Below are 23,000 nucleotides of genomic sequence, written 5' to 3'. Positions count from 1 at the left end.
ATAAAGTCCTCGGATCTCCACACACAGGCTGCTCAAACACGTGCACAAGTGCACACACACACACACAGACACTCACACACCAGTATTCATTCCTCTCTGTTTCCTGTAAATGGATGTAATGTCATCAGTTGCCTTATATTATTGACTCAATGCTTTCCCTTCCGTGAAAGACTTTGTCATAACTATGAGCCATAATAAATCTTTCCTTCCTTAAGCTGCTGTTGTCAGGTGTTTTGTCACAGTGACAAAAAAAAAAAAAAAGTTTGAAAAATTGCCCCAATATTAGTGAAAGTGGTCACTTCACTTCAAAACTCTGCTCAACAGACTGGACAGATGGCTCAGTAGTGAAGAGCACTGGCTGCTCCTGCGGAGGCCCTGGGTTAGACTGACATCACCCACACAGGCAGCTCACAAGCATTCTGACCTTGAGCACCAGGAACACGTGTAGCACACATACATGCATGTAAGCAAAACACACGCACATGCCATAATTTTAAAGTGTAAAACTCCTGCCCAGGCCCCAGGGAGAACCACACTGATACCCGCCTTTCTTTCTCCTTGCCTGCCAGGTATACCTCCCGCTCCAGATGCTACTCAGAGACACCCTCCTCCTTCCTGCGCTGGCTGAGCCAGCAGACCCGCTGGTCCAAGTCTTACTTCCGAGAGTGGCTATACAATGCCCTGTGGTGGCACCGCCACCACGCGTGGATGACCTACGAGGCGGTAGTCTCAGGCCTGTTCCCTTTCTTCGTGGCTGCCACTGTGCTTCGGCTCTTCTATGCTGGGCGCCCGTGGGCTCTGCTCTGGGTGCTGCTGTGCGTGCAGGGCGTGGCTCTGGCCAAAGCGGCCTTTGCAGCCTGGCTACGTGGCTGCCTGCGCATGGTGCTGCTGTCACTCTATGCACCACTCTACATGTGCGGCCTCCTGCCCGCCAAGTTCCTGGCGTTGGTCACCATGAATCAAAGTGGCTGGGGCACCTCGGGCCGGAAGAAGCTGGCTGCTAACTACGTCCCGCTGCTGCCCCTGGCACTCTGGGCTATACTGCTGCTTGGAGGCCTGGTCCGAAGTGTGGCCCAGGAGGCCAGAGCTGACTGGAGCGGCCCATCCAGGGCAGCCGAGGCCTACCACCTCGCTGCTGGGGCAAGCGCCTATGTGGCCTACTGGGTGGTAATGCTGACTATCTATTGGGTGGCTGTGAGGAGGCTATGCCGACGTCGGAGTGGTGGCTACCGTGTCCAGGTGTGAGTCTAGCCATGAAGATGCCCATTGAAGGCTTGCTTATAGGGGAAGCAAGAGGAGTCCTGCGGGATAGCCCCCTGGAGTCATGGATTTCATGGTGACTCCCTGCCTCAGTTTACTTTCTCTTTGAAATGAAGGAGTCATCCAGGATTCTTCAGTCTGGACTGTACTGGAACTCAGACTTGTGGGTCTCTGGGAAGGGGTAATTTATTGATCAGGGTGTGGGTTTATAGAACCAGGGCCAGAGGTTCCCAGTTTCTTCCTGTTGCTATTTAATCTGTTTGTACTGTGATTAAGATATAATAAATTTTTTTATTTATTTTCCTCCAAGCGCCCCTTCCCAATTTTTCTTGTCAATGAGAATTTGAAACACAGGGTCCAGTCTTGGGTGATGGCTGTTTGAGCCTCCATTGGGCACTCTCTTTCCTGGGTTCTGTCTTCAGAAAATACAGGTGTTGGAGATGGGGAGATGGCTCACGAGTTAAGAGCACTGGCTTGTCTTCCAGAGGACCTGGTTTCAATTTCCAGTGCCCACATGGTGGCCCACAAACTCTGTAACATCAATTCCAGGGGACCCAACATCTTTCTTCTGGCCTTCGTGGGTGTAGTGCACAAGCATACATGCAGACAAAGCACCCATAAAACCTCAAATAAAAAATTTAAGAAAATACGATTACTAGCCAAATGAAGCAGTGAACACCTATAATCCCCATCACCTGTAAATTGAAGGCAGGAAGATCAGAAGTTCATGGCCATTCTCAATTCAGTTTTGTTTCCTGTTGCTGTGAGAAAATACCCTTGCAATAGCAGCCAGGAAGAAAGGCTTTATTTGGCTAACAAATCCAGGCCACTGTCCTGGATTATTGCAGCAGAGTAAAGGCAGCAGGAACTTGAAGCACCTGGTGAAGAGCAGAGAGTAATGGATTAACGCACCTGTGCTGGTGCTCAGCTCACTTTTTCAATCAGCCCAGGGACCAGCCCATAAAATGGTGTTGCCTATATTAGAAGAGAATCATCTCACCTCAATTAACCTGGTTAAAATCTTCACAGGCATCCCTAATGGCCACTCTAATCCACACCATTCCTTACAGAAATTCCTCCCCAGGTGTCAAGCAGGTAATCAAAACTAAACATCACCCTCTGCTACAAAGGGAGTTCAAGGCCATCCTGGGTCACATGAAATCTTGTCTCAAAAACCTTCTAAGGACTCTCTTGACCTCTGTTTCCTCCTCAACTACCATGCCACTTCCCTTTCTATGGATAGCAACATTCCATGAAAAAGCTGGTAGAATTCAGTTTTAGGAAAACTGATCATCTGACAACCATAATCTAACTTAATATTTTCATCACTCCCCAGGGCCACCTGCTGGTGGTCATTCCTCATCCTGATGTCTCTCAAACACACACACTTGAGGCAGCTGCTGTGAAGTTTGTGAATTTACCTCTTCTAGATCCTTCACATAAATGGAATCACAGTCTGTGATCTTTTTTTTACTTGATTTAGCAGAACAATTTCAAAGCTCACTCATGCTACTGAGTCTCTGATTTATTCCTTTTTATGTTAAGCAGTATACCATAACAGGGGCACAACCCATTTTTACATACCCTATTATCAGCTGACAGATGTTTAGGTTCGCTTTCACTTGGGATTATGATGTTCTTTGATAGGTTTTTGTGCAGACCTAAGACTTTAATTCTCTTGAGTATACACCTGGGAGAAGAACTGCTAGGTCTTTTTAATTGTTATTATTTTGAGACAGGCTCTCACAGAACACATGTTAACCTCATCCATGGCAAGGATGACCGTGTCCTTGTGATCCTCCAGACTTCATTTTCCTAGTTCTAGAATCATTAATACAAACTAGCATACTGCTTATGAAGTTCAGGGGCTAGAACTAAGGACTTTGAGCATGCTAGGCAATCACTCCACTGAGTGAGCCACATCTGTACACACCTGTAGCCCTAACCAGTTATTTTTGTTTTATCTTTGTGTGTATGTTCATGTGTGTGTGTATATATACATTGATGTGACTATGTGGAGGTTAAAGATTTTTGTCACCTCACCATCCGGTCCTCAATTTCCAGCTTCTTTAAGGCAGGGTCTCTACTTCACCACTGCATATGCCAGCCTTGGTTGCCACAAGCTTCCTAGGATTCTCCTGTCTTCATCTCTCATCTTACCATAGGAGGGCTGGGATTAGAAGCGCAACACTAAATGCATTTTTACATGAGTTCTGAAGATTCAAACTCAGTTCTTCACGATTCACTGCAAGTCCTTTGCTCACCCAGACATCTTTACAGACCCTAATCCTTGAAGCAACTGGCAGAATTTTCCACAGGGGCTACTCTGTTCTACCTCATTGTTAGCAATTGTAATGATTCTTTTGATCTTTCCACCCACTTCCTGAACACAGTGCCTAAAGTATCCTGGTGACTGCAGCTTGATTTCTCTTTTTGGTTTTGATTTCTATTTCCCTAATGACTAATGTTGACTCCCACTGTTGAAAACCCAAGCCAGTCACATGGTCAGTACTCCCACTTCACCTCTCTAGCACTCCACAAAATTGGTCATTAAATTAAGTTCACTAATGATACCCACATTGTTAAAACCAGGACCCTCCCACTGAGGTATGTTTTCTTCGCTTGCCTGTCAGGAAGAGACAGGAGCCTCAGATACTTGCTCCCTCAGCCTTGTTTGTTTTGTTTTGTTTATTTTTGTTCCGGGCTGAGGGAGTTTGCTTAGTTTTACAGTACTTGCTTGGTAAGCACAAAGCTGAGTTTCACTCCAGCACTGCCTAAACTGAGTATGTTAGTACACTCCTGTGATACCTGGTCTTGGAAGGTGGAGGCAGGAGAATCAGGAGTTCAAGGTTATCTTTGTCCAACCTAGCCAAGAATACTCAAGCTCCAGATTCAAGGAGAAACTGTGCTGTAAAAGAATAGATGGAGCACGACAGCAGACATATGAGACCCTCTTTTAAAGTCCAGATGCATGAACAGGCATGCATACCCATTTGTACAATAAAGCATTCATGCTCTCTCACACATCTTCCAAAGCTTTCCTTTGGGTTTGTTATCAAGCAGCCATTAGAGAACCACTTTTCTCATCTGTCTACACATAGCCCTGCTTGGTACTCAGCATTATGGCTCTAAGCATTCTACTTACACTCTCCACAGACAGACAAGATTTCCAAATATTGTTTGACTAGGCTTGCTTCTAAATTCCAGTCTAGTTTAAAGCAACATCTCACACCCAACTCCAGATTTTTCTCTTCTTAATCCATCTCCCTGTCTCAGCAAAAGAAGGGCATCATCCTAGCTCCCTGGACCACAGATTTAAGAGCCATGGTGAGGATAAGAATAACCACTGAGTGCACCCCTGTCCACTGAGATCAGACAAGCCTGCCCAGCTGGGGGTGGGAGGAGAATCCAACAGCAGGCAACAGAGTCCACGATGTGACAGGAAAGTAGAATGGGGTAGAATGGCACAGTTTGGGGGCTCCCTTTTCTGAGAAGAGGAGGACAGTGTAATGGGGAAAGAGGGTGGGAATGGGACTAGGAGGAGAGAAGGGAGGGGCCGTGATCAGTTAATAAATTAAAAAGAAAAAAGAGATTATCCTACAAAAAAAAAACAAAACTCTGAAGCTTTCCACTCAGTTACTGATTCAGTCACAAACCCATTAACAGGTGTGTTATCAATTTGCAAGGACAGAAATACAGATTAAGTTCACAATGGCCTCCTAGCCAACACTCAAAGTGTGGTCTGTAATCAAGAATACCAGAAAGATGGGCTTACACAGTGGTTCTCAACCTCCCTAATGCTATCAGCTTTGATCACCCAACCATAGAATTATTTCATTGCTACTTTGTAACTGTAACTTTGCTACTGTTATGAATCATAATGTAAATACCTGTATGTCACTGGATATTTGATATGTGACCCCTGTGAAAGGGTCATTCAACGTCTTAGGGGGTCTGGACCTACAGGTGAGAACCACTGGCCTAGTTCACACAGGCCCCTGGCATCAACTCTGTCAACCTGACCTCAATTTTTGGGACCCCCAGGTAGGAGAATTCACCTCTGCAGGTTGCACTTTACCCTCCACAGAAATAAATGAATAGTTCATTTTAAAAAATAAAGGCTACCCGGAAGAAGCAGGCACGGTCGATGCACATCTATAATTAGAGGGCTTTGGAAGCCAAGGCCCCAAAAGCCAAGCCAGTCTAGGTTAGACACTGAGATCCTGTCTCCAAGATGAAATAAAGCAACAACAACAAAAAAAACCTAGATAATCTGAGTGTGGTCACACACAGGTTCTCCAAGCATTAGAGAGGCTGAAGAAAGAAGATCCTGAGACCCAAAACAGGTTTGGCTACAAACAGAGACTCTGTCAACAAAAAAATAATAAGTCTAGAAGGGTGTCTCAGTTGGCAAAGCGCTTGTACAAGCACAGAGACAAGTTTCTGTCCCATAACCTGCATAAAAACCCAGGTGCAATAGTGGATGCTTGCAATCACAGAGCCGGAAAGTAGAAATTAGGAGGACACCTGGAGCCCTGTGGCCACCCCATGTAGCTAAATGGGTTAGCGAGATGTAAGCGACAGGTTCAGTTAGAGAGTCTGACTCAAAAATACTTTCAGGGTTGAGAGTGACTGAGAGAGATACCTAGCATAAACCTTGGCGTTTACATGCAGGCACACACATGCAGACAAAAAGAAAATTAAAAAAAAAATCATAATAAAATAAAACCCCAGACATATGTGCCTGTGACTTCTGGGGTCAAAGAGTGCACTAATTAAAGTTACCCACAGCTATAAAGTTATTCAGCAAGACCTTTCCTTTTGAAGTGATTGACAGATTGAAGGGAGCTGGTGCTTCCGTTCTAGACAGAATAGAATTAGGTCATGTCCATTACAGAGAAAGCCTCTGTGCTTCCCTTGATGTCTTCTTGTCTCTTAACCCCTGCATTCCCATCTGCCTGCAGATGCTACTGGGTGTATCTTCTGGACAGAATGGACTTAAAACGGTCTTTAATGAAATATGTTCTCATGTATTTAAACACATAGTCTCTAGTTGATGATGCTGTAGAAGGAAGTTATGGAATCTCCAAGCGGTGGAGCCTTGCTGAAGGAAGCACACCACTGGCTCAGCCTGAGTGGTTATAGCTTCACTCTACCTTTTGTTTTCTCTTCACTCCTACGTGTGGATGGAACTATGATCTGCCACATTCCTATTTCTACCCCCATGTCTTCCCATACCTGTCAGGCTTTCCCCACCATGAGGGACTCCATCACTGTGGAACCATAAGCTTGGGCTTATGTTTTATCTTAATAAACCCTTTCTTCCTTACGCTGATTTTAGTCATGGTATTTTATCACAGCAAAAGAAAAGTAATTCTTACACGGGGTGCCACTCCCCCTTCACCCTCATCCCAGTGCTCCCTTCCAAGACTTGAATTTGAAGTGCCATCCACAGGCTTGTGTTATGAATGCTTGCTCCCCCGTAGGTCTCAAAATTTGGAGAGACTATGGACACTTTATAAGGTGGAGTCCACCGGAATAGGTTATTGGGGATAGGCTCTGAAGGTTTATTAACCAGATCACTGATTCCTCTAGCTCTCCACTTCCTTGTCAGCCACACACCTGTGATCACATCCTCCAACTGCCTTGGATGGAGCTTCTCAACCTTCCCTAAATCTAGGAGACTGAAAGTAATCTAAAACTATGAGACAATATATGGTTACTGAAAGAGGAAAGTAACTGATACCGCAGCTGGATGGTATATATCAATCAAATCGTGACCTTCCATGGCCCAGTTAGGTCACTGAAATAAGAAATGTCCCCCATAGGTTTACATATTGGTTCCCTGTTTGGAGGTTATGAAACTTTATGGGGTAGAGCCTTGCTGGAAGATGTATGTCACTGTGGATGGCCTTCCTGAACTTAAAGCCTCACCCCTCTTCCAGTTGGCATTCATGGTTCCTCTATGCATTTTGAGATATGATCTCTCAACAGTCTGCTGCCATATATCCCACCATCTGGCCTCTCCCTGTGCAACCACAAACTAAAATGAACTGTTCTGTAAGTTGCTTTTGATTGTGTTTTATCACAGCAACATCCTGAGGTGGTTGAGATTCTTATAAACTGTCGGGAGCCGTGACTCAGCGGCCTGCTTTGATATTTTAATCTCGGTGGAGAGATGGCTTTTGGAGGCCTTTTACTAATGGCAGAGGAGAACTTGCAAGTCCATCTCCTTTTGTTTGTGACAACAGGTGGGATAGCTTGTGAGGGTTACCCCTCTTCCTCAGGCTCCTTGTGCAAATTAACCTATTGTTCTGAGATGTTTTACTGGCTAAAGTAACTCCTCAAAAAATAAAGTGGTCAGAAGGCTGGAGGCAGTGGAGGAGGCAGAGTCTTGAGACTGGCTGCTGGCACTGCTTGCTGCAGCAGTCTGCCTTTTGCAAAAGCTGTCGAGTCTGGACCTTTAAACAGTTTCCTGTGAGCTGTGTGTTTATTTTATTAATATTAATCCTCACACCCGACTCAAGAACCGTTTGACTCTGCCCGGCTGGCCCCGGCAATAAACATCATAAGGAGAAATGGGAACTACAAGGTAGGATGGAAAGGTCTCTTCCTTGATAGGAACAAGGCTAGGAAGACCAACAAGGGCCAGAATGTGTGAAGCCTTGGGATTCTGTGCATGTGTTTTTTGTTTGTTTGTTTGAGACAATGTTTCTCTGTGTAATAGCCCTGGCGGTCCTGGACTTGCTCTGTAGACCAGGGTGGTCTCGAACCCACAGAGTCTGCCTGTCTCTGCCTCCCCAAGTGCTGCCTTGGGAGTTTTAACAAGGAATTTGATTTGGTTCCAGTGACCACGGGAAGCTATTGATGAGTTTAGAGCAGAGCAGCAATCCAATGGGACTCATTTAACAATCCTATATTGGAAACTAGCGGGGATCCAAGCCCATCCTCAGGACTCTCATGTCAGAAACATACACCAGTAATTCTAGAGCTAGTGAAATGGCATGTTGATCCTTGGGGCTTGCTGGCCAGCTATCCTAGCCAGGCAAGTCCTAGCCATTGCGAAATCCTGTCCCAAAAACATGGGGAGGGGTCGTGTCTGAGGAATGACACTTAAGTTCACTTCTGGCTTCTACGTGCACAATCACATATACGTATTTATCCAACACCACCCCACACACAGTAAGAAACCCGACGAAGCATGCCGCTCAGCTGTACCGTTCCTGTCTAGAAACCGCAGCAAGGGGCTGGGGGTGTCAACCAGCACTAGGGACACTGTTTACTGAGAGGGATTGGGAGTGTAACTCAGCAGTAGAGGCCCTAAGAAAACACTCCAGTGAAGGGCTGGGGTTCAGCGGTAGAACTCCTCCCTAGAATCCCCCAGCAAAGGGCTGGGAGTGTTGCCCAGTGGTTTCTGCTCTGAACTACTATAAGGGTGTTTTTTTTTGTTTGTTTGTTTTGTTTTTTTGACAGGAAGAAAAGATTGGGAAAGAGAAGGTGTTTCTTTTGTGGGGGTAGCATATAGTATGCTAAGGGTGTTTTCTGCAGATGGGAACGCAAAGGAATCTGCTGGAGAAAAGGGTCTAAAAGCTGATGTCCAGGGGCCTCCCGACTAAGATCGCTTGTATCCTGTTCACATTCCCCTGAGTATTGGGGGGGAGGGAGGTTATTTTGTCGGTCCTTATCCCTGGGTGAGCAGTGACCACTTAAAACACTAAACAAACAAACCAGAGAATCCAGAACTAACTGAAATACATTCTTTATTTCAGGGACAGATGTAGGATCAGGACTAACCCTTGTTAGTTGCCACTTAAGTACCATCGAAAAAACATCCTGGGAAAACAAAGGGGTGGGTGCTGTAGGAGGGGCCAGTAAGAAAAACACATTTGGGTTTCAAAGCGCAAGGAGCTTTGACCCGAGTCTCCAAGGAGGGTTGGTGTGAGGATTTCTGGGTTATCCGACAGAAAGACAAGAGACCTGGATTTCTCAGCCTGAGCAAGGACTAGGACCTGGTCCCCTGGATCTGAGGAAGGAATGTTGGGGCCTGGACCCCCCGAGTCTAAGAAAAGAGGGTTAGGCTTCCCAGATCTTAAAGAATGGAAACTAGACTCCTTGGTCTCTGGTTCTGGGAAAACTGTTAGGTAGGACTGCGGGAAGAGGTGGGGGTCTGGAGGACCGATGGGAGTCTGGATTTCTGGTCTCCAGGCAGAGGCAAGGAGCATGGACCAGAGGAGTTGGGAGAAGGGAGGGTTTGGAAGCTCGCACTCACCACGCTAGCACGGTAACACTAGCAGACAGGAATGCGGCGGTGATCGCCATCAGGAACAGGTTGCCGAGCGTCAGAGCCCGGGGCAGTGCAAGTAGTTCGCCTAGGCTGGGACTCCAGGGCACGATCACTTCCGCCTCCCGCGCTGACCAATTCACCACTTCCCGGAATGTGACCTGAAGCTCCATCTCCCCGGGCGGAGGAGGGCCCGTCACTGCCCAGACGCAACGTTAAGGGGTGGAGCCTCGCCCTGGGCCCCACCTCACATCCCTGCCCTGCCCGCACCGTTCAGATAGAAGTAGAGCCGCGCCAGGGGGCGTTGGTCATGCAGGATCACGCAAACGAAGGTTCCACTGTGCTTGGGTTGCACTGGCCGGATTCGCGCCAGGTACCCGTGGGCCCCCGGAACATCACGGAAGTAGGACATGTCCCGAGTCCGGAGCTGCGGGGTGGCGGGACTGAAGCTGTATTTCAACTCTAAGGAGCTGAAATGTATCTTGACTCAGCCGGAATGGCACGCCTCCTACACAAGCCCTGACTCAGCTCGCAGGCCTCTGGCTCTTTTGGCTGTTCTAAGCAACCCTTCCCGGCATTCCCTGAAGCCCGACTCACAATGCACATTAAGCACCGGTCTTCCATACATTTAACCTATCACCCTAGGTCCCCGACCCTCCTCGTGTACTAAACCGAACCCCCACCCTGAACTGAACCTTCTTCCTGGGAGCAGAACCGATGCCTTAAGCCCTCCAGCTGGCCCTTTCCGGACTCACACCTCCTTCCGCAAATTTCCAGGAATAAGTGAGCTCCGACTCTGGCAACTGGAAGCCCACGGTACAAGAAAACAAAGCCTGGTTTCCACGTTTCACTATCAGGTCCTGAACTGGAGAGAGGTCGGGTGACTCTTGTAAGCCCGCATAAGGCCTGCCTCTTCCCTGGTATCCTAGCCCCAACCCCTCACCTGGACAGTCTAGAGGTAGGTCGCAGATTGTGGAATAGCAGCCCTGGCAGTGGAAAAGCCTAGTGAACTCCTGGACACCTGTGAAGAGCAGGAGTGTTGGGCTCCCTTGCAGTCTCCAGACCAAGTCTCTCAATCTTGTTAAATCTACGGGAACTCCCAGGTTTCTGTTGGGGAGGTGGAGGATAGACCCAGTCTTTTCTACACCATTTAAATGACTAGCCCACACCTGGGTCATATACTCGTTTGGGTCGTTAAAAAAGCTTTCTTTAACATAGACATGTATGCTGGCCAACCTCTCTACCACCGAACAATGCTCCCAGGTCCTCACTTGGAAATTTTAGGAAAGCGCTCTACAAATAAAACATACCCTAGACCCTCTGAAAGAGGATAGGCAAGAGATCTGCCACTGAACCCCAACCCCTCACTAGTTATTCTGGGCAAGTACTCCGCTGCTGAGCTGTATCTTCAGCATTCTTTTAGTTTTTGTTTTGAGACAGGGTCCCCCTAAGTTGCCTGGCACGGACTAAAACTCTGTGTAGCCTATGCTGGCCTTGGACGTGTGATCTTGTCTATGCCTCTGAAGTAGCTAGGATGACATGCTTGAACCATCAAGGCCTGCTTCTATTAAGTTTTTGAACAATACCTAGTTTATGTACTTTCCTATTGGCTCCCTTTGGACCTGAAACCCTCGCATTGTCTCCACCTTAAGCCCCAGGTTTCCACCCTAGTCACCAAGCCTCCCCTGCTGTCTTGGGTTTGAAACTAAGACCTTACCGCAAGGAGGGACGCATGCCTGAACTGTGGAGAGAAAGAAGGCATTAGGATCCAAGTAGAAGACAGAGAGACCTATCTAAAGCCCCTCCAGATGTTATTACAGGCTGGGGACCCTCTCCTCTAAGGGACAGGTCTAGGCTCCTAATACAGCACCTAGGAAGGCAGAACAGAGTACATTGTTCTGAAGGGGCAGGGCCGAGACCAGAGAGCTTCATCCAGAGGGTGGAGCAAGGCCACATGTGTCACACTTAAGGCCTTGCAGCTACCATCTATGGAAAGGGAAAGGGCGTGGGGCATACTGAAAGCCTTGAGGAGGAACCAGTCTTGAGGTATTAATTACCGTTCGGGGTGGCAAGTAGATACCAGGCAATCAATCCTTCAAGGAATTAGAACCTAATTAATAGGCCCAGTTAGAGAACCACAGCCTACAGAAGATGCCTTTGAGTGCAGGGCCAAAAAAATATCTCAGAAGAGACCTGGGTGGATAAGGTCCAAGACTGTTACATGATCTGTCCTAGGATAGGAAATCCAGTGGTCCCAGCATTTAGGCTGGATTCAGAGTAATTATCTGTGTGGTGTGCCCTGTGTCTGCAGGCGGCTGGAGCTGGAGGCTGGTTTACCTTTCTTAAGCTGTTGAATGGTCCTCTTCATTTCTGCTGCAGCACTGGGGAAGGCATCTATAAAGGACCCTGGGGGACGAAGCAAGGTGGTTGGACTAGGAGTCCTTTCCCTATGGCTGAAGAGTCAGTCGGGACTTTCTGTCTCTCCATAAGCACATGCTGTATTTCCTCCTCCCACAGGTACAAAGGCAAGACTAGCAGACTTCTCCAAGGCGCTCTGCCTCTTCAGAGCACTATCCATGTGTACCTTAGTGGAAATGGGAGGATAATGACCAAGTCCTCCACAGGGCTTACGACGTCCTACAATGCTGTTTCCTTTTTCTCTGCTGCAGCCCTCTTGTGCACTTTCGATCTCCAGGTTACCTGGACCTCTTTATAAACATCTTTTGTCCAGCCCCAAATCATCCTCTGTATCTTATCATCTCATGTGTCACTGCAAAGGGTTTCATCACCCAAAATCTGTACCAAAGTCCCCTACCTCCATCTCTCATTGTGCCCCATTCACAGCGTACATAAGCTTCATCGGTTTGCAATCACACATATATATATATATATATAAATTATGTGTGTGTAAATTAATGTTTACATATGCTAATGGATTAAGTCCATCTTTTTGGCATTTTGTTTTAAGACAGTGGCTCACTATGTTCCAGACTGGCTTGGACATCTCTATGTAGACCAAGTGGGCTTTGATTCAGAGATCTGCCTGCCTATGCAGGCAGTGCACACACCCAACTCCTTAACTGATGATGGTTCATTGTTGTTGAGCAGTTCATAATGCAAGCAATGTATTTTGATTGTATTATCTCCTCCCCTATCTTCCAAACCCACTCACCTCCTACTCTTCCCCACCTTCTTCATTTTTTTTTTAAATATAATAACCACTCAGTCCAATCTGGGCTGACCATCCACTGGGGGCACCACCAACCTACCAGGGACTGCATGCAGCCTTGAAGACAGCTGGCTCTCTCCTCCAGCAGCCATCAACTATCAGTATGCCCTCAGTCAGAGGTGGAAGCTTCTGAGTCCCACCCCCAGCACTGGAATGTTAATAGACTTCATCTTGTGCAGGCAACCACAGCTGCTGTGAATTCAACAGTGCATTAGTCCTGTCATGTCCAGAACACACCACTTTGTCTTGTCCTCCCTAATCTCTGACTCTTAAAAACCTTCTTTTCTCAAGGTTCCCTGAATTCTCACGTCTTAAATACAGCATCTTTGGAACCCACAAAAGGGCCCTAGTCTTACAAAGTAGCTCAGTAAGTATTATGTTGAATGAATTCTAGAATCCAGCAGGAAATGTAGGTCACCAGCAGTGGCCTTAGACCCAAATGCATCACCTGGATGTGATAAAAATCGACAGGAAAGTGCTTCTTTTTCTTCTTTTTAAGTCCTTTTCTTGGCAAGGTTTCTCTGTGTATCCCTGTCTGTCCTGGAACTCCCACTGTAGATCAGACTGGCCTAGAACTTGGAAATCCGCCTGCCTCTGTAACCTGAATGCTGGGGTTAAAGGCACACACCACCACCACCACACAGCTTGTTTCTTTTTTTAAATATATGAACTGGTGGCAAATATATGACTTTGGGAGAGTAAAAGATCTTGATACTGCTATTCTAAAAAATGGGAAGGAAGCTGAAGAGATGACTCTGAAGTCAAAGAACTGCTCTTGCAGAGGACACTCTTGTTTCTGAGCACCCATGTCAGGAGGTTCACAACCGTATGTTAGCCCAACTTCAGGGAATGATATCCTCTTCTGGCCTTCAAAAGCATTCACATGCACCAACATCCTCCACCCCCCCCCATACATATAAATAATAAGTCTTAAAAAAATAACCAAATGAACTGATTGCAACACACAAAACTGAGGTAACAAAAATGCTTAGCATCTCTTTAAAAAAAAAATGTACAAAGCTACAAAACATTGACCAGTGCCATAAGGCAATAATTAGGCCAGTGTCCACCATTGCTGTTCTCTTTAAACAGAGCATTTCGAAGCCCTCTTTCCCAGACCCAAGAACCATTCATTTCCACCCTTCACTCTTTTATGTTCTGAATCCTTGATTCTCACCACTATAGATCATGAGATGTGGCTCTCCAGAGACCAGCCTTCTGGTGGAAATGGTTATGACAGTGTTCACCCCCACCCACATTCATATTCAGAATCCTAATCCCCAGTACAGTATGGAAGAATGTGACTGTATTTAAAGACAGCATTCTACAGGGTGGACCCTAGCCAAATATGATTGTTCGTCTTTATTACCAATTTCATAGAATTTAGACTCACCATGGAAACAAACCTCTGGACATGTCGAGGGGCGGTTATTCCCACCCTTTACGTATGTGGCATCCGAGAGTGACTCAAAAGCAGAAAGCTGAACCCAAGTATTCACTTCTCCCTGCTTCCTGTGTTTGCCACATAATCAGCCATTTCACACTCCTGCATGACGATGGACGATACCCTTAAACAGTGATCCATAATAAACCTTTTCTCCATTAAGGTGATTGTCAGGTATTCTGTCACAGCAATGAGGATGAAGACCAAAATATATTATGTGTGTGAGAAACTGTCAGGAGGGAACTGAAGGTATTAAGTAAAGAAAGTACATTGTGGGTTATCTACAAGGGCAGAGAAGTACCAAAGCCAAGAAGCTTTTGAATAATTTGCGTTCAATCTCCTTAAGTATAAGAGCATGATCTAGTGACAGTAGTACTGTAAAGAGGATATGGTCCCAGTGGAGCCCCCAGTGAGAGGCCTGGATCCTGAAGGCCTCGCCCAACGTACCAATAAGATTTCAGGAGCCAAGTAAGAATACAGGTGGTGGGACATACTAAGGGCACCACAGTGGCCTGTGAGGTGGGCAGGGGTGGGTTAAGCATATATCTAGTACACACTGGGTCAGGAGTGGAGGGAAATAGCCTAAACAAGGTAAATGGAATGTGGATTACGTCAACTGAACCACAACAGTACAAAAGACACTGCAGTTTCCCTGGTGAGGGGCGTGTATTAGGAGCTCTGACAATGGGTTTGCACATCAGATATGAGTACACCTGTTTCACACTGATATACACCTACAGATCACAAGCCAGCCTCCACATATGAGCTCCATCAGGTGACAACTCTCTGGTCCTCAGTTTCCCATTGCACAAAAACAGCAATGATGGAAATGTCTACCACAAAGACTGAGATTGAGTGCTATGTAAGATGGAATCATTTTCATTCTGAGCTATATTCTGTCCTGCTTAGCACAATGCCCATACTTCCTTAGTGAAGACATTCCTAACACCCTACTACTTACTACTCCAGGGGATCTGGCACCCTCTTCTGGCCAGTTCAGGCACTACACATGAATGTGGTGCACAGACATGTATGTAGGCAAACATTCATACACATAAATAAACAAAGCAGTAACAATGGAAACCCACTTCTTTCATAATGCCTTACACACAGTCTGAAGGTTGAGTTTACACAATATTTTGAGTGGTTCTGAATTTTACCTGTGACCTGTCATGTGATGCTACGTAGAGCTAAGATGACATTCAAAAGGATGTGGATTGTGAAACATTTCATACACACACACACACACACACACACACGCACACATGAATAAGAACACATGTATTTCACTGTTTTATTGTGTCTGTTTTGAGACAGACTATGTTACCTAGGCTCCCTAAATATCCTACTGCCTCCTTCCAGATACTGGCATTGTGTGAGCAACCAGGATCATTTTATTTTCCTTTGAAACAGGGACTTTGTAGCCTGGGCTGGGTTCAAAGTCACTATGTAATCAAGGATGATCTCTCTGCCTCTACTTCCCCAGTGCTGAGATTACAGATGTGTGGAACCAAGGACTTTACTAGGTGCTTGGGATAAAACTCATGACTTTGTGCATAATAGACAAGCACTCTACCAACTGAGCTACATTCTTAGTCTTCAATATTTTTTTCACTATGTATTCCATGGTGCTCTCAAACTCTTGAATCCTCTGTCCCTTCCCAGCCTACCCTCCGACCCCAACATTGTATGGACAAGCCGCATCTAGCTTAGAAAAAGTTCAGATTTCAGATTATTGCACTAAAAATATTCAACCTGTACTCACATTATAAGTCTATTATGTGTATACAGAATCATTATGTCTTGTGTCACACACACACACACACACACACACACACACACACACACACACACACGCAGCTCTAGTCTGGTTCATCCAATGCACAAATTATCCTAAATTCTGACTACATATATTCAAGCTCATCTCAGTCCTAACTTTCCCACCTGGAAAGTAGGGCTTTAAAACTCCACCTCACAGGGTTGTTAATGAAATATCCCTTAGGAGAATAATTAACATAAATTATTGTCCAGGAGACCCAACACCTCTAGGCAAGTCCTCCACAGCTTAGCCATAGTGCCAAGCCTTCCCTGCTAGATTCTATGTGAGAGCTTTATTACTAAGTCACAACCCTGCAACCTCAATGGTGGATTCTAGGCAGGCTTCTCTACCTGTAAGAGACCCTCAACTTCATACTTTATTGGCTGTTTATTATCTGTGTTCTGCCCTTAAATACTAGCATCTCCAGGGCAGGCTATTTGCAGTTTTGGTACCAGCTGTGACCCCACAGGTGGTTCTGGAATATTCTGTAAGCCTCTGAGTAAATGATTACACCAGGTTCTTCCAGTCTCTAGCCTCTCCCTCTGTGGGGTTCCAGAAGCTCCTCTGCCCTGCTGAAAAGCCCCCTTTGGTCTTCCAGGTCCCTCAGGACAGTGTCTTAAGTCTCCTTGATTGATCCCAACATTTAGGTGTCTAGGTGCCTTGTTGATGTATGTCATCAGTATCCCTTTCTGGTTATTGCAATATTAACTTAGACACCTGCCCTGGTCCAGCTCTTGGCTCCATGCTTGTCATCTTAGGATGTCGCTCTTAAGAAGATGGACCCCAGGTGAAGGCACTCCTGTAACTCTGCCTCTTTCCTTTCCCTAAAACAGACTGCCAGAAACACTCCCACTTTTCTATTTTCTAGTCTCTCCTCTTCACCATGGTCTTAGATCTGTGTCAGGCCTCTTTCTAACCTCAGCCTTTACCTGCTCCTAAGTCTCTGTCCCACAGAGACTACTTCCAAGGTCTGCCCTTGGTAGTTTTTCACAAGTTTCCAAAGAGGAGCCAGATTCCAGAATCCTGTATTTCTTCCATGTCTCTGGTTCCTGAGGCTTGGGAACACACAGAAATTCTCTTCTGTGATAGTCCTGGACACCGTTGAATGAGTGGACCTTTTCTTTGTTTGAAAAGAGCTCTGATACAAAACTTAGTGGGAACAAAATGAACCATTACAGATGGGGGAAAAACCAGTCTTGAACTTCCAGATCCTAAGAATGGCCAATTTATTCTTAAAACAAAGAAACAAAAAGTGAGTTCTCATACTGCTCTACTGCTACTTACTATCTATATAGCACTGTGTGCCCTGTGTTTGGGGTGACCTGGTGTGATTACTGCTAATCATGTCTTTTTGAAATACTTGTCCCCAGAGGCTTAAGGTCTGCTCCATACAACATGATCTTCCCCAACGCCCCAGCAGAAGCCTGGCCCTTACGCTCCATGTCTGTCCCCTGAATGGCTAGCTAGCTCCATTGCTCCTAATCTGACTTTGTCGGCAGTGAGAGTGTGTGTTGCCTTAAGTGATTATGTCTTTTCTAACACCTGTGTCAAAAAGAACCATTTCCTTTCAATGAGCTCTGACTTCTCTGGGAGATAAGGAGAGTATCTCACCCTAGGAGATGAGAATTTTCCACCTTAGGAGATGTGGAAAACGACTCAATCTGAGAGCCAAAGAAATTTCCTATCTTTTAGGTGAGTAAGTGGAGCCCAGGTGAGAGGCAGGAACACATCCAGACTTCAGAACCCAGACAGTGAGAACGACCCATAGGTCACATGAAATTGACTCCGCAGGGCCTCAGACTGTGACTTCTATACCTCTTTCAGTTCCTTGCCACCACTGACTCCACTCATTTCTTCACTTCCCCCCCAAACAATAACCTAACTCACACAGGTTTCTAGTATCAGTCCCTTAAGTGTCCCAAGCAGAGAAATCTCTTATGTCTTCACATAGTCCTTGGAGAACCCAAGCCAAACTCTATAAAACACTCACCCTGAGCAGTAGCCACCTCCTGGAGGGAGAGTATCATCTGTGTGAACGCATCATGCAGGTGGCTCCTCTCATCATAGTCTGAGGATGGATGAGAAACAGGCTGAGGAAGCACCATGGTGCAAACCTGGTTCCGGTGCATTTTCTATGTCTGACTCTCTGTGGCTGAGAGCCCCAAGTCCCACCCCCATCCCAGAGTCTATATCACCAGTCTAAGTGCCCTACATGGAGAGATACCACTCTCCTTTCTATCCCCAACCCCAAACCCCAATCTGGGTATTTGTCCTTCCCTCTCTGCCTCTATCTCTCTCTGTCTCTGTTACCCTGTTGCCCAGATCTGTTTCCTCTCTCAGTCTCTACTCCAACTCCATGGGTCTCTGTTTTATCTCTGGATCACTGTCTTTCTCTAGGTCCCTATCTTCCACACTCTGGGTCCTTGTCTCTCTCTGGTTCTCTTGTCTCTCTATCATCAGGTCTCTGTCCCACTCTCTAGGTACCTATCTCTTTCTGGGTCTCTTGTCCATTTCTCTGGTTCTCTAGCTCTCTGTCCCTCTAAGTGTCTAATCTCCCCACTCATCTGTGTTCCCATGCCATACTCTCCTCTAAGCAATGCTTGTTCCACTCTTTCTACTTTTCCATCTCTTTCCTCGTAATTCTGTCACGTCCCTTTACTGTCCTTAGCCCTCTCTGATACTCTGTCTCTAGGCTGTCTTGAGCCTTCTCTGGATGTGTTTCTTTCCATTGTTCCCGTCTGTCTCTCTTCCCTGCATCTCTGCCATGATCCTGTTCTTAGCTTTTCTTCTTGGCCTCTCCTGCCCCTCCCCAGGGCCCTGGTTCAGGGAAGAGGGTTTCCTCACTGATTTCCATGTCTGAGAGAATCTCAAAAGCAGTCTCGAATGTATCTTTACACTGGCGCAGCTTGGAGACATCTTTGCCCACAAACATCTGGCAGACACGGAGGCGTTCCTCCTGGGCAGTGAAGCAGAAAAGACAGGCCCACGTGGATGCCCTTAAGATCAGCAAGAACAACAGGACAATGCTCCCTACCAGTGTAACCAAGGCCATCACAGAGGGTCTCTGGGTCTGAGGAGAAGCTAGTAACCTTTGTGAGGTCACTGTGGGGGAGGGGGAGCTGTGGCCTGAGATCAGAGATTGAGTTTCAGCTGGTGGTCAAGTGTCAGGCTCCATCTAGAGGAAGGTTGTCATGGGTCGCCTGCAATCCCTACATTTGTGGTTGAGCCAGGCGCCAGGCTCCCAAGAACCTCACCTGTGACCCTGGACATCCTCACAGGTTAAAGGGTCTCAGGGACCCAGAGGCCGGCAGTGCAGTTATGGTGGACCAGAAAAGCCCTCTTCCTAGAGGTGGGAGCAGGGAAAACGGGCTGAAACAGAGATACACTGAGCCCCAGAAGGCAGAAACGGGGCAAAGGCAAAATGAGAAACCTGGATACACGTCTAGTGGCTCAGAGACCCACAATGTTACAGAGATATTCACAGCGCTTGAGAAACAGAAGCTTCAAGAAGCCTAGACACAATGGGGTAAGGGAAAGAAAATGAGAAAATCTTCTGATGGCAGAGAGACTGCAAAGAAAAGGGCTAGAACACAAGATGTGGCCATAGAAGACATCCCGGCTCCTCCCAGGAACTCTAAAGGCAGTGGTTTGAACCTGGGGTCCCCGCCGGCCCCTTCCAGTGCAGGGCGCAGCCTGGGGAAAGCTAGGAGGCCGTATAGTGATCTCCTCGGGTGTCTTCCTCAACTATACAACCTCCTACCTCAGCCCGGGGGGCGCGGCAGGTGGGCAGATTGACAGATGGGTTGATGGGGGACCAGGACAAGTAGGGTGGGTGGGGAGGGCCGGGAGGTCCCAGCCGCGCAGGTGAGCCCCCGACACAGACCCACAGACACGAGCTTGTGTGCGGCGAAGGCCCCGCAAGGTCGGTTCTACGGGTGGGTGCCAGGACCCAGGAGTCCGGGCCCCCGGCCCCCTCCTCCCCAAGGAACCCAGGAATTCAGTCCCAGCCTTTCTAGGTCCCAGTCTTCCTCTTTCAGAGCTAGGAATCCAGACCCCGGACCTCCTCCCTCAAACCCAGGGATACTGGCTCCAGATGTCTTCCTTCATTTAAGGGGTCCAGGACCTAGGCCTCCCACTCACATATTCAGGGCTCCAGACCCCAGGGCCCTCAGACTCAGTTCTCCTTTGCCAGACCCAGGGGTCCAGTCCCTAACACTCTCACCTCAGGGTGGTTAATTCCTCCCTCACCCCCTCACAGAGTCTCCCCACAGACACTGGATCCAATCAAGCACTTCCCTTAGGAGCCACAGCATGGTTAGACATGGTTTCTGGACTGCAAGAGGGAGGGCGCCCCATTTATCTTGGTAATACTGCCCCTTCTGTAACCCCTCAAGGTTTCAGACCTGAGCTAAAGGGCTCCTGGATATAAAGAATCCTCATGAGCTTCTCAGAACAATCCTCTTCTATTTTTTTTCCAAAACCATTCACAACCTTTAGAGTGACAGTTACAATCCACGAAAAATACCAACCAGAGCCCCGTTTTCTGGAATCCTTCCAATCAGAGGTGAGGCCTCTACCTCCACCCATAAGCCTCCCAGTGGGGAAACCACTAGGCCAAAGTCAGTTGGTCACAGGTGGGAGGGGCCCTAGGATCTGCACCCACCCTAAGGCTCTGGCCTCAGAACTGGTCCTCTGGGGCTCCCAGGTTTCACGTCCATCTTCTTGCTTCTTTCTCTCCGCCCATTTTTGTCTTACCTTGCCCTTTTCTAATTCTTCCTTTCTTTCTCAGTTCTCGTCCCTATGCAGGCTCTCTTCTCCCATATCTGCATGCCTGGTCCTCTGTCTCTGTCCTGGCTGACCCTCTCTACATTCACCTCTTCTCTTCCTCACCTATCTTCCACACCTACCTACCTCTCAAGTCTCTCCCTCTTTTCACTATCTTCTTTCGGTCTCCTCCTTCCCTGGCTTTGTCTCTCATTTTCTCTTTCTCTCTGAATTTCTGTCTCCCTCTCCCCTTTCCTCCCCGATCTTTTTTTTTCAGTCTAGCTTCCACCCTCCTCCCATCTTACAGTTTCCTCTCGGGGTCTCTCTCTCCCTTTCTCTCCCTCTTTTCTCCTTCCCTCTCCTCCCTCCCTTCCCCCCATTCTCTTTCTCCTTCCCCCTCTCCCTCCCTCCCCCTCGCTGCTCTGAGCCAGGTCTGGAGCTCTGGGGGTGGAGTTGGGGGTGGGTTGAGAAGGGGCCCTGGGCCGGGGTAGCGACCTGCTGAGTGTTGGGGGGGAAGGGGGCGGAGAAGCAAAGGGAGAGGCGGGGGCCTGAGACCAAGTCCTGCTTTCCCTCCTTCCCAACCTCCCAGACTCTCAGGCGGGGGCGAGAGTCAGCCCAAGGTGGGGAGGAAGGGGAAGGGAGGAGCCCCCCCCAACCAACCTGGCCCAGAGCCCAGGCCTGGGTTCCCAGCATGCCCCGGGGCTGCCTGGGGCCTGAGGAGGGGGGTGAGGAAAGCGGGGAAGCAAGAATCTTAAAGATTCTCCAGACTAAGCATCTCTCCCACACCCAGCAAGTTTCTGCTCTGAGGGGAAACTGAGGCTCAGAGAGAAGGTTACAGACTGGTTCAAGGTCACTGTCTTAGGCGTGGGTCCACCTCCCTTTGGTTTACGGGCTTTGGGGAAGGGGAGGCACTGAACTTCTTCCCGGGCCTGGGTCCCTTCCCCCTCTTTGCATACCCTAGGGAGCCCCCAAGGGTCAGAGAGCAGACCCAAACAGTCTGGCACCATAGCAACCAACTGGCCCCGCCCCCTTAACCCCTGGAGGGCTGGACTCCAGCTAAGTATAAGAAAAGGTGGGGAAGGGGTAGGGGACTCCTGGTTCCGGAGAAAGACGCCCTCCTCCCTCCCATCCCCCCACGCCACCGCGGCCCCAACACACACACCTGTGCCCCTGTCCTGGTAGCTAACAAGAAAAATACCTCGGGCCTTGATTCAGGTTCTGAAGGAGGAAGGGATTGGGGGTGGATTCTGCTTCTGGGCAGGAGGTGGTGACTGGAGAGTGGACTCCTTGATCAGAGGAAAGAAGCAGCTGGGTGGCCCAGACTCCTGGGTCCTGGGCAGAGTGCAGCTAACACTTCTGATTGTGGAATTTGGGCAACGGCCTGGAAGGCGGACTCGGAAGGAGGAGGAGGAGGCTGAAGCCTGGAATCCCGGGTCCTCAAGGGAACCTGGACGCTGGGCCTCTCCACTACCAGACATCCCCTGCCCCCGGAGCTGACCCGGGCCCGTCTGGCTGCCCAGACAACCTCCCCCTCCTCCAGGCACCCTCCCACTCACACGGCTCACCCTTGACCCCGCAGAGCCCCGCAGCCCCATCTCTGCCCCTCCCCCTCCCTCCTAACCAGACGTTAACCCTTGGGCCGCTGGAGGCACCGCCAAAGCCAGACAGTTTTCCTCCACCTCCCCTGCTGTCCCTTACACTCTGGGATCCTGTAGAATCTAAGAGATCCTCCCAGCTTCTGAAACCCGAGGACCCCAGAATCTAGATCTCAAGCTTCCTCCATCAAAATTCTTAAGTCTGGACTTCCAGCTCGCTACCCCCACCCCGCAACCACAACCGCCACCATCACTTCTCCGCCATCCAAGCCAGAACCCAGAAATCCAGGCCCAGTCTGGCTGCCTCCTCCCTTGGGGACCCTGGAGTCCGGCTCAGGTCCCATCCCCCTCGGTTCGGCAGACTCACCGCTCAGCGGCTCCAGCGTCGAGGGGAGCCAGTGTCCTCCTCCAGCCCTAGCCCCAGGTTCTCCATCTTCACCCACCTCAGCCGCCCGCGGCCTCTCCCTTTTCCTCCGGCCAGCCCCGCCATCCCCCGCCCCTGTCGCCCGCTGCCTCTGACCGGTGCCTCCTCCCGGCACTGTGCGCCCGGGTTCCCCCCGCCCTAGACCCCTCAGGCAGCATGGCCTCGGACCGGCCCCCTCCCCGGG

The 23,000-nt window shown here is 48.4% G+C and overlaps 2 protein-coding genes across 24 annotated transcripts in view; one reads left to right on the top strand and one right to left on the bottom strand.

Moving 5' to 3' along the window:
* Positions 1-1,569, top strand: part of Has1 (hyaluronan synthase 1) — a 48,249-nt gene extending 46,680 nt beyond the window's left edge. For all 3 annotated transcript variants that reach the window (XM_060366768.1, XM_021661036.2, XM_021661037.2), the window contains one exon: positions 570-1,569. In XM_060366768.1, the coding sequence (XP_060222751.1) occupies positions 570-1,245 (676 nt within the window). In that variant the 3' untranslated portion in view covers positions 1,246-1,569. The remainder of the gene's footprint in view (positions 1-569) is intronic.
* Positions 1-23,000, bottom strand: part of Spaca6 (sperm acrosome associated 6) — a 27,857-nt gene extending 4,857 nt beyond the window's left edge. For 2 of the 21 annotated variants that reach the window (XM_060366770.1, XM_060366772.1), the window contains exons 1-7: positions 18,878-19,280; positions 18,024-18,101; positions 11,879-11,947; positions 11,259-11,282; positions 10,297-10,562; positions 9,812-9,968; positions 9,530-9,740 (exon numbers count right to left, since the gene is read on the bottom strand). In XM_060366770.1, coding sequence (XP_060222753.1) covers positions 9,530-9,740; positions 9,812-9,968; positions 10,297-10,562; positions 11,259-11,282; positions 11,879-11,947; positions 18,024-18,101; positions 18,878-19,085 — 1,013 coding nt within the window. In that variant the 5' untranslated portion in view covers positions 19,086-19,280. The other 19 variants (XM_060366776.1, XM_060366778.1, XM_060366782.1 and 16 more) reach the window with 19 other exon arrangements.

Source organism: Meriones unguiculatus, chromosome 14, assembly GCF_030254825.1.
Source record: "Meriones unguiculatus strain TT.TT164.6M chromosome 14, Bangor_MerUng_6.1, whole genome shotgun sequence".
Lineage (NCBI taxonomy): Eukaryota > Metazoa > Chordata > Mammalia > Rodentia > Muridae > Meriones > Meriones unguiculatus.
The sequence above is the reverse complement of the archived record's forward strand: the minus strand, read 5'-3'. Positions and strand labels throughout refer to the sequence as shown.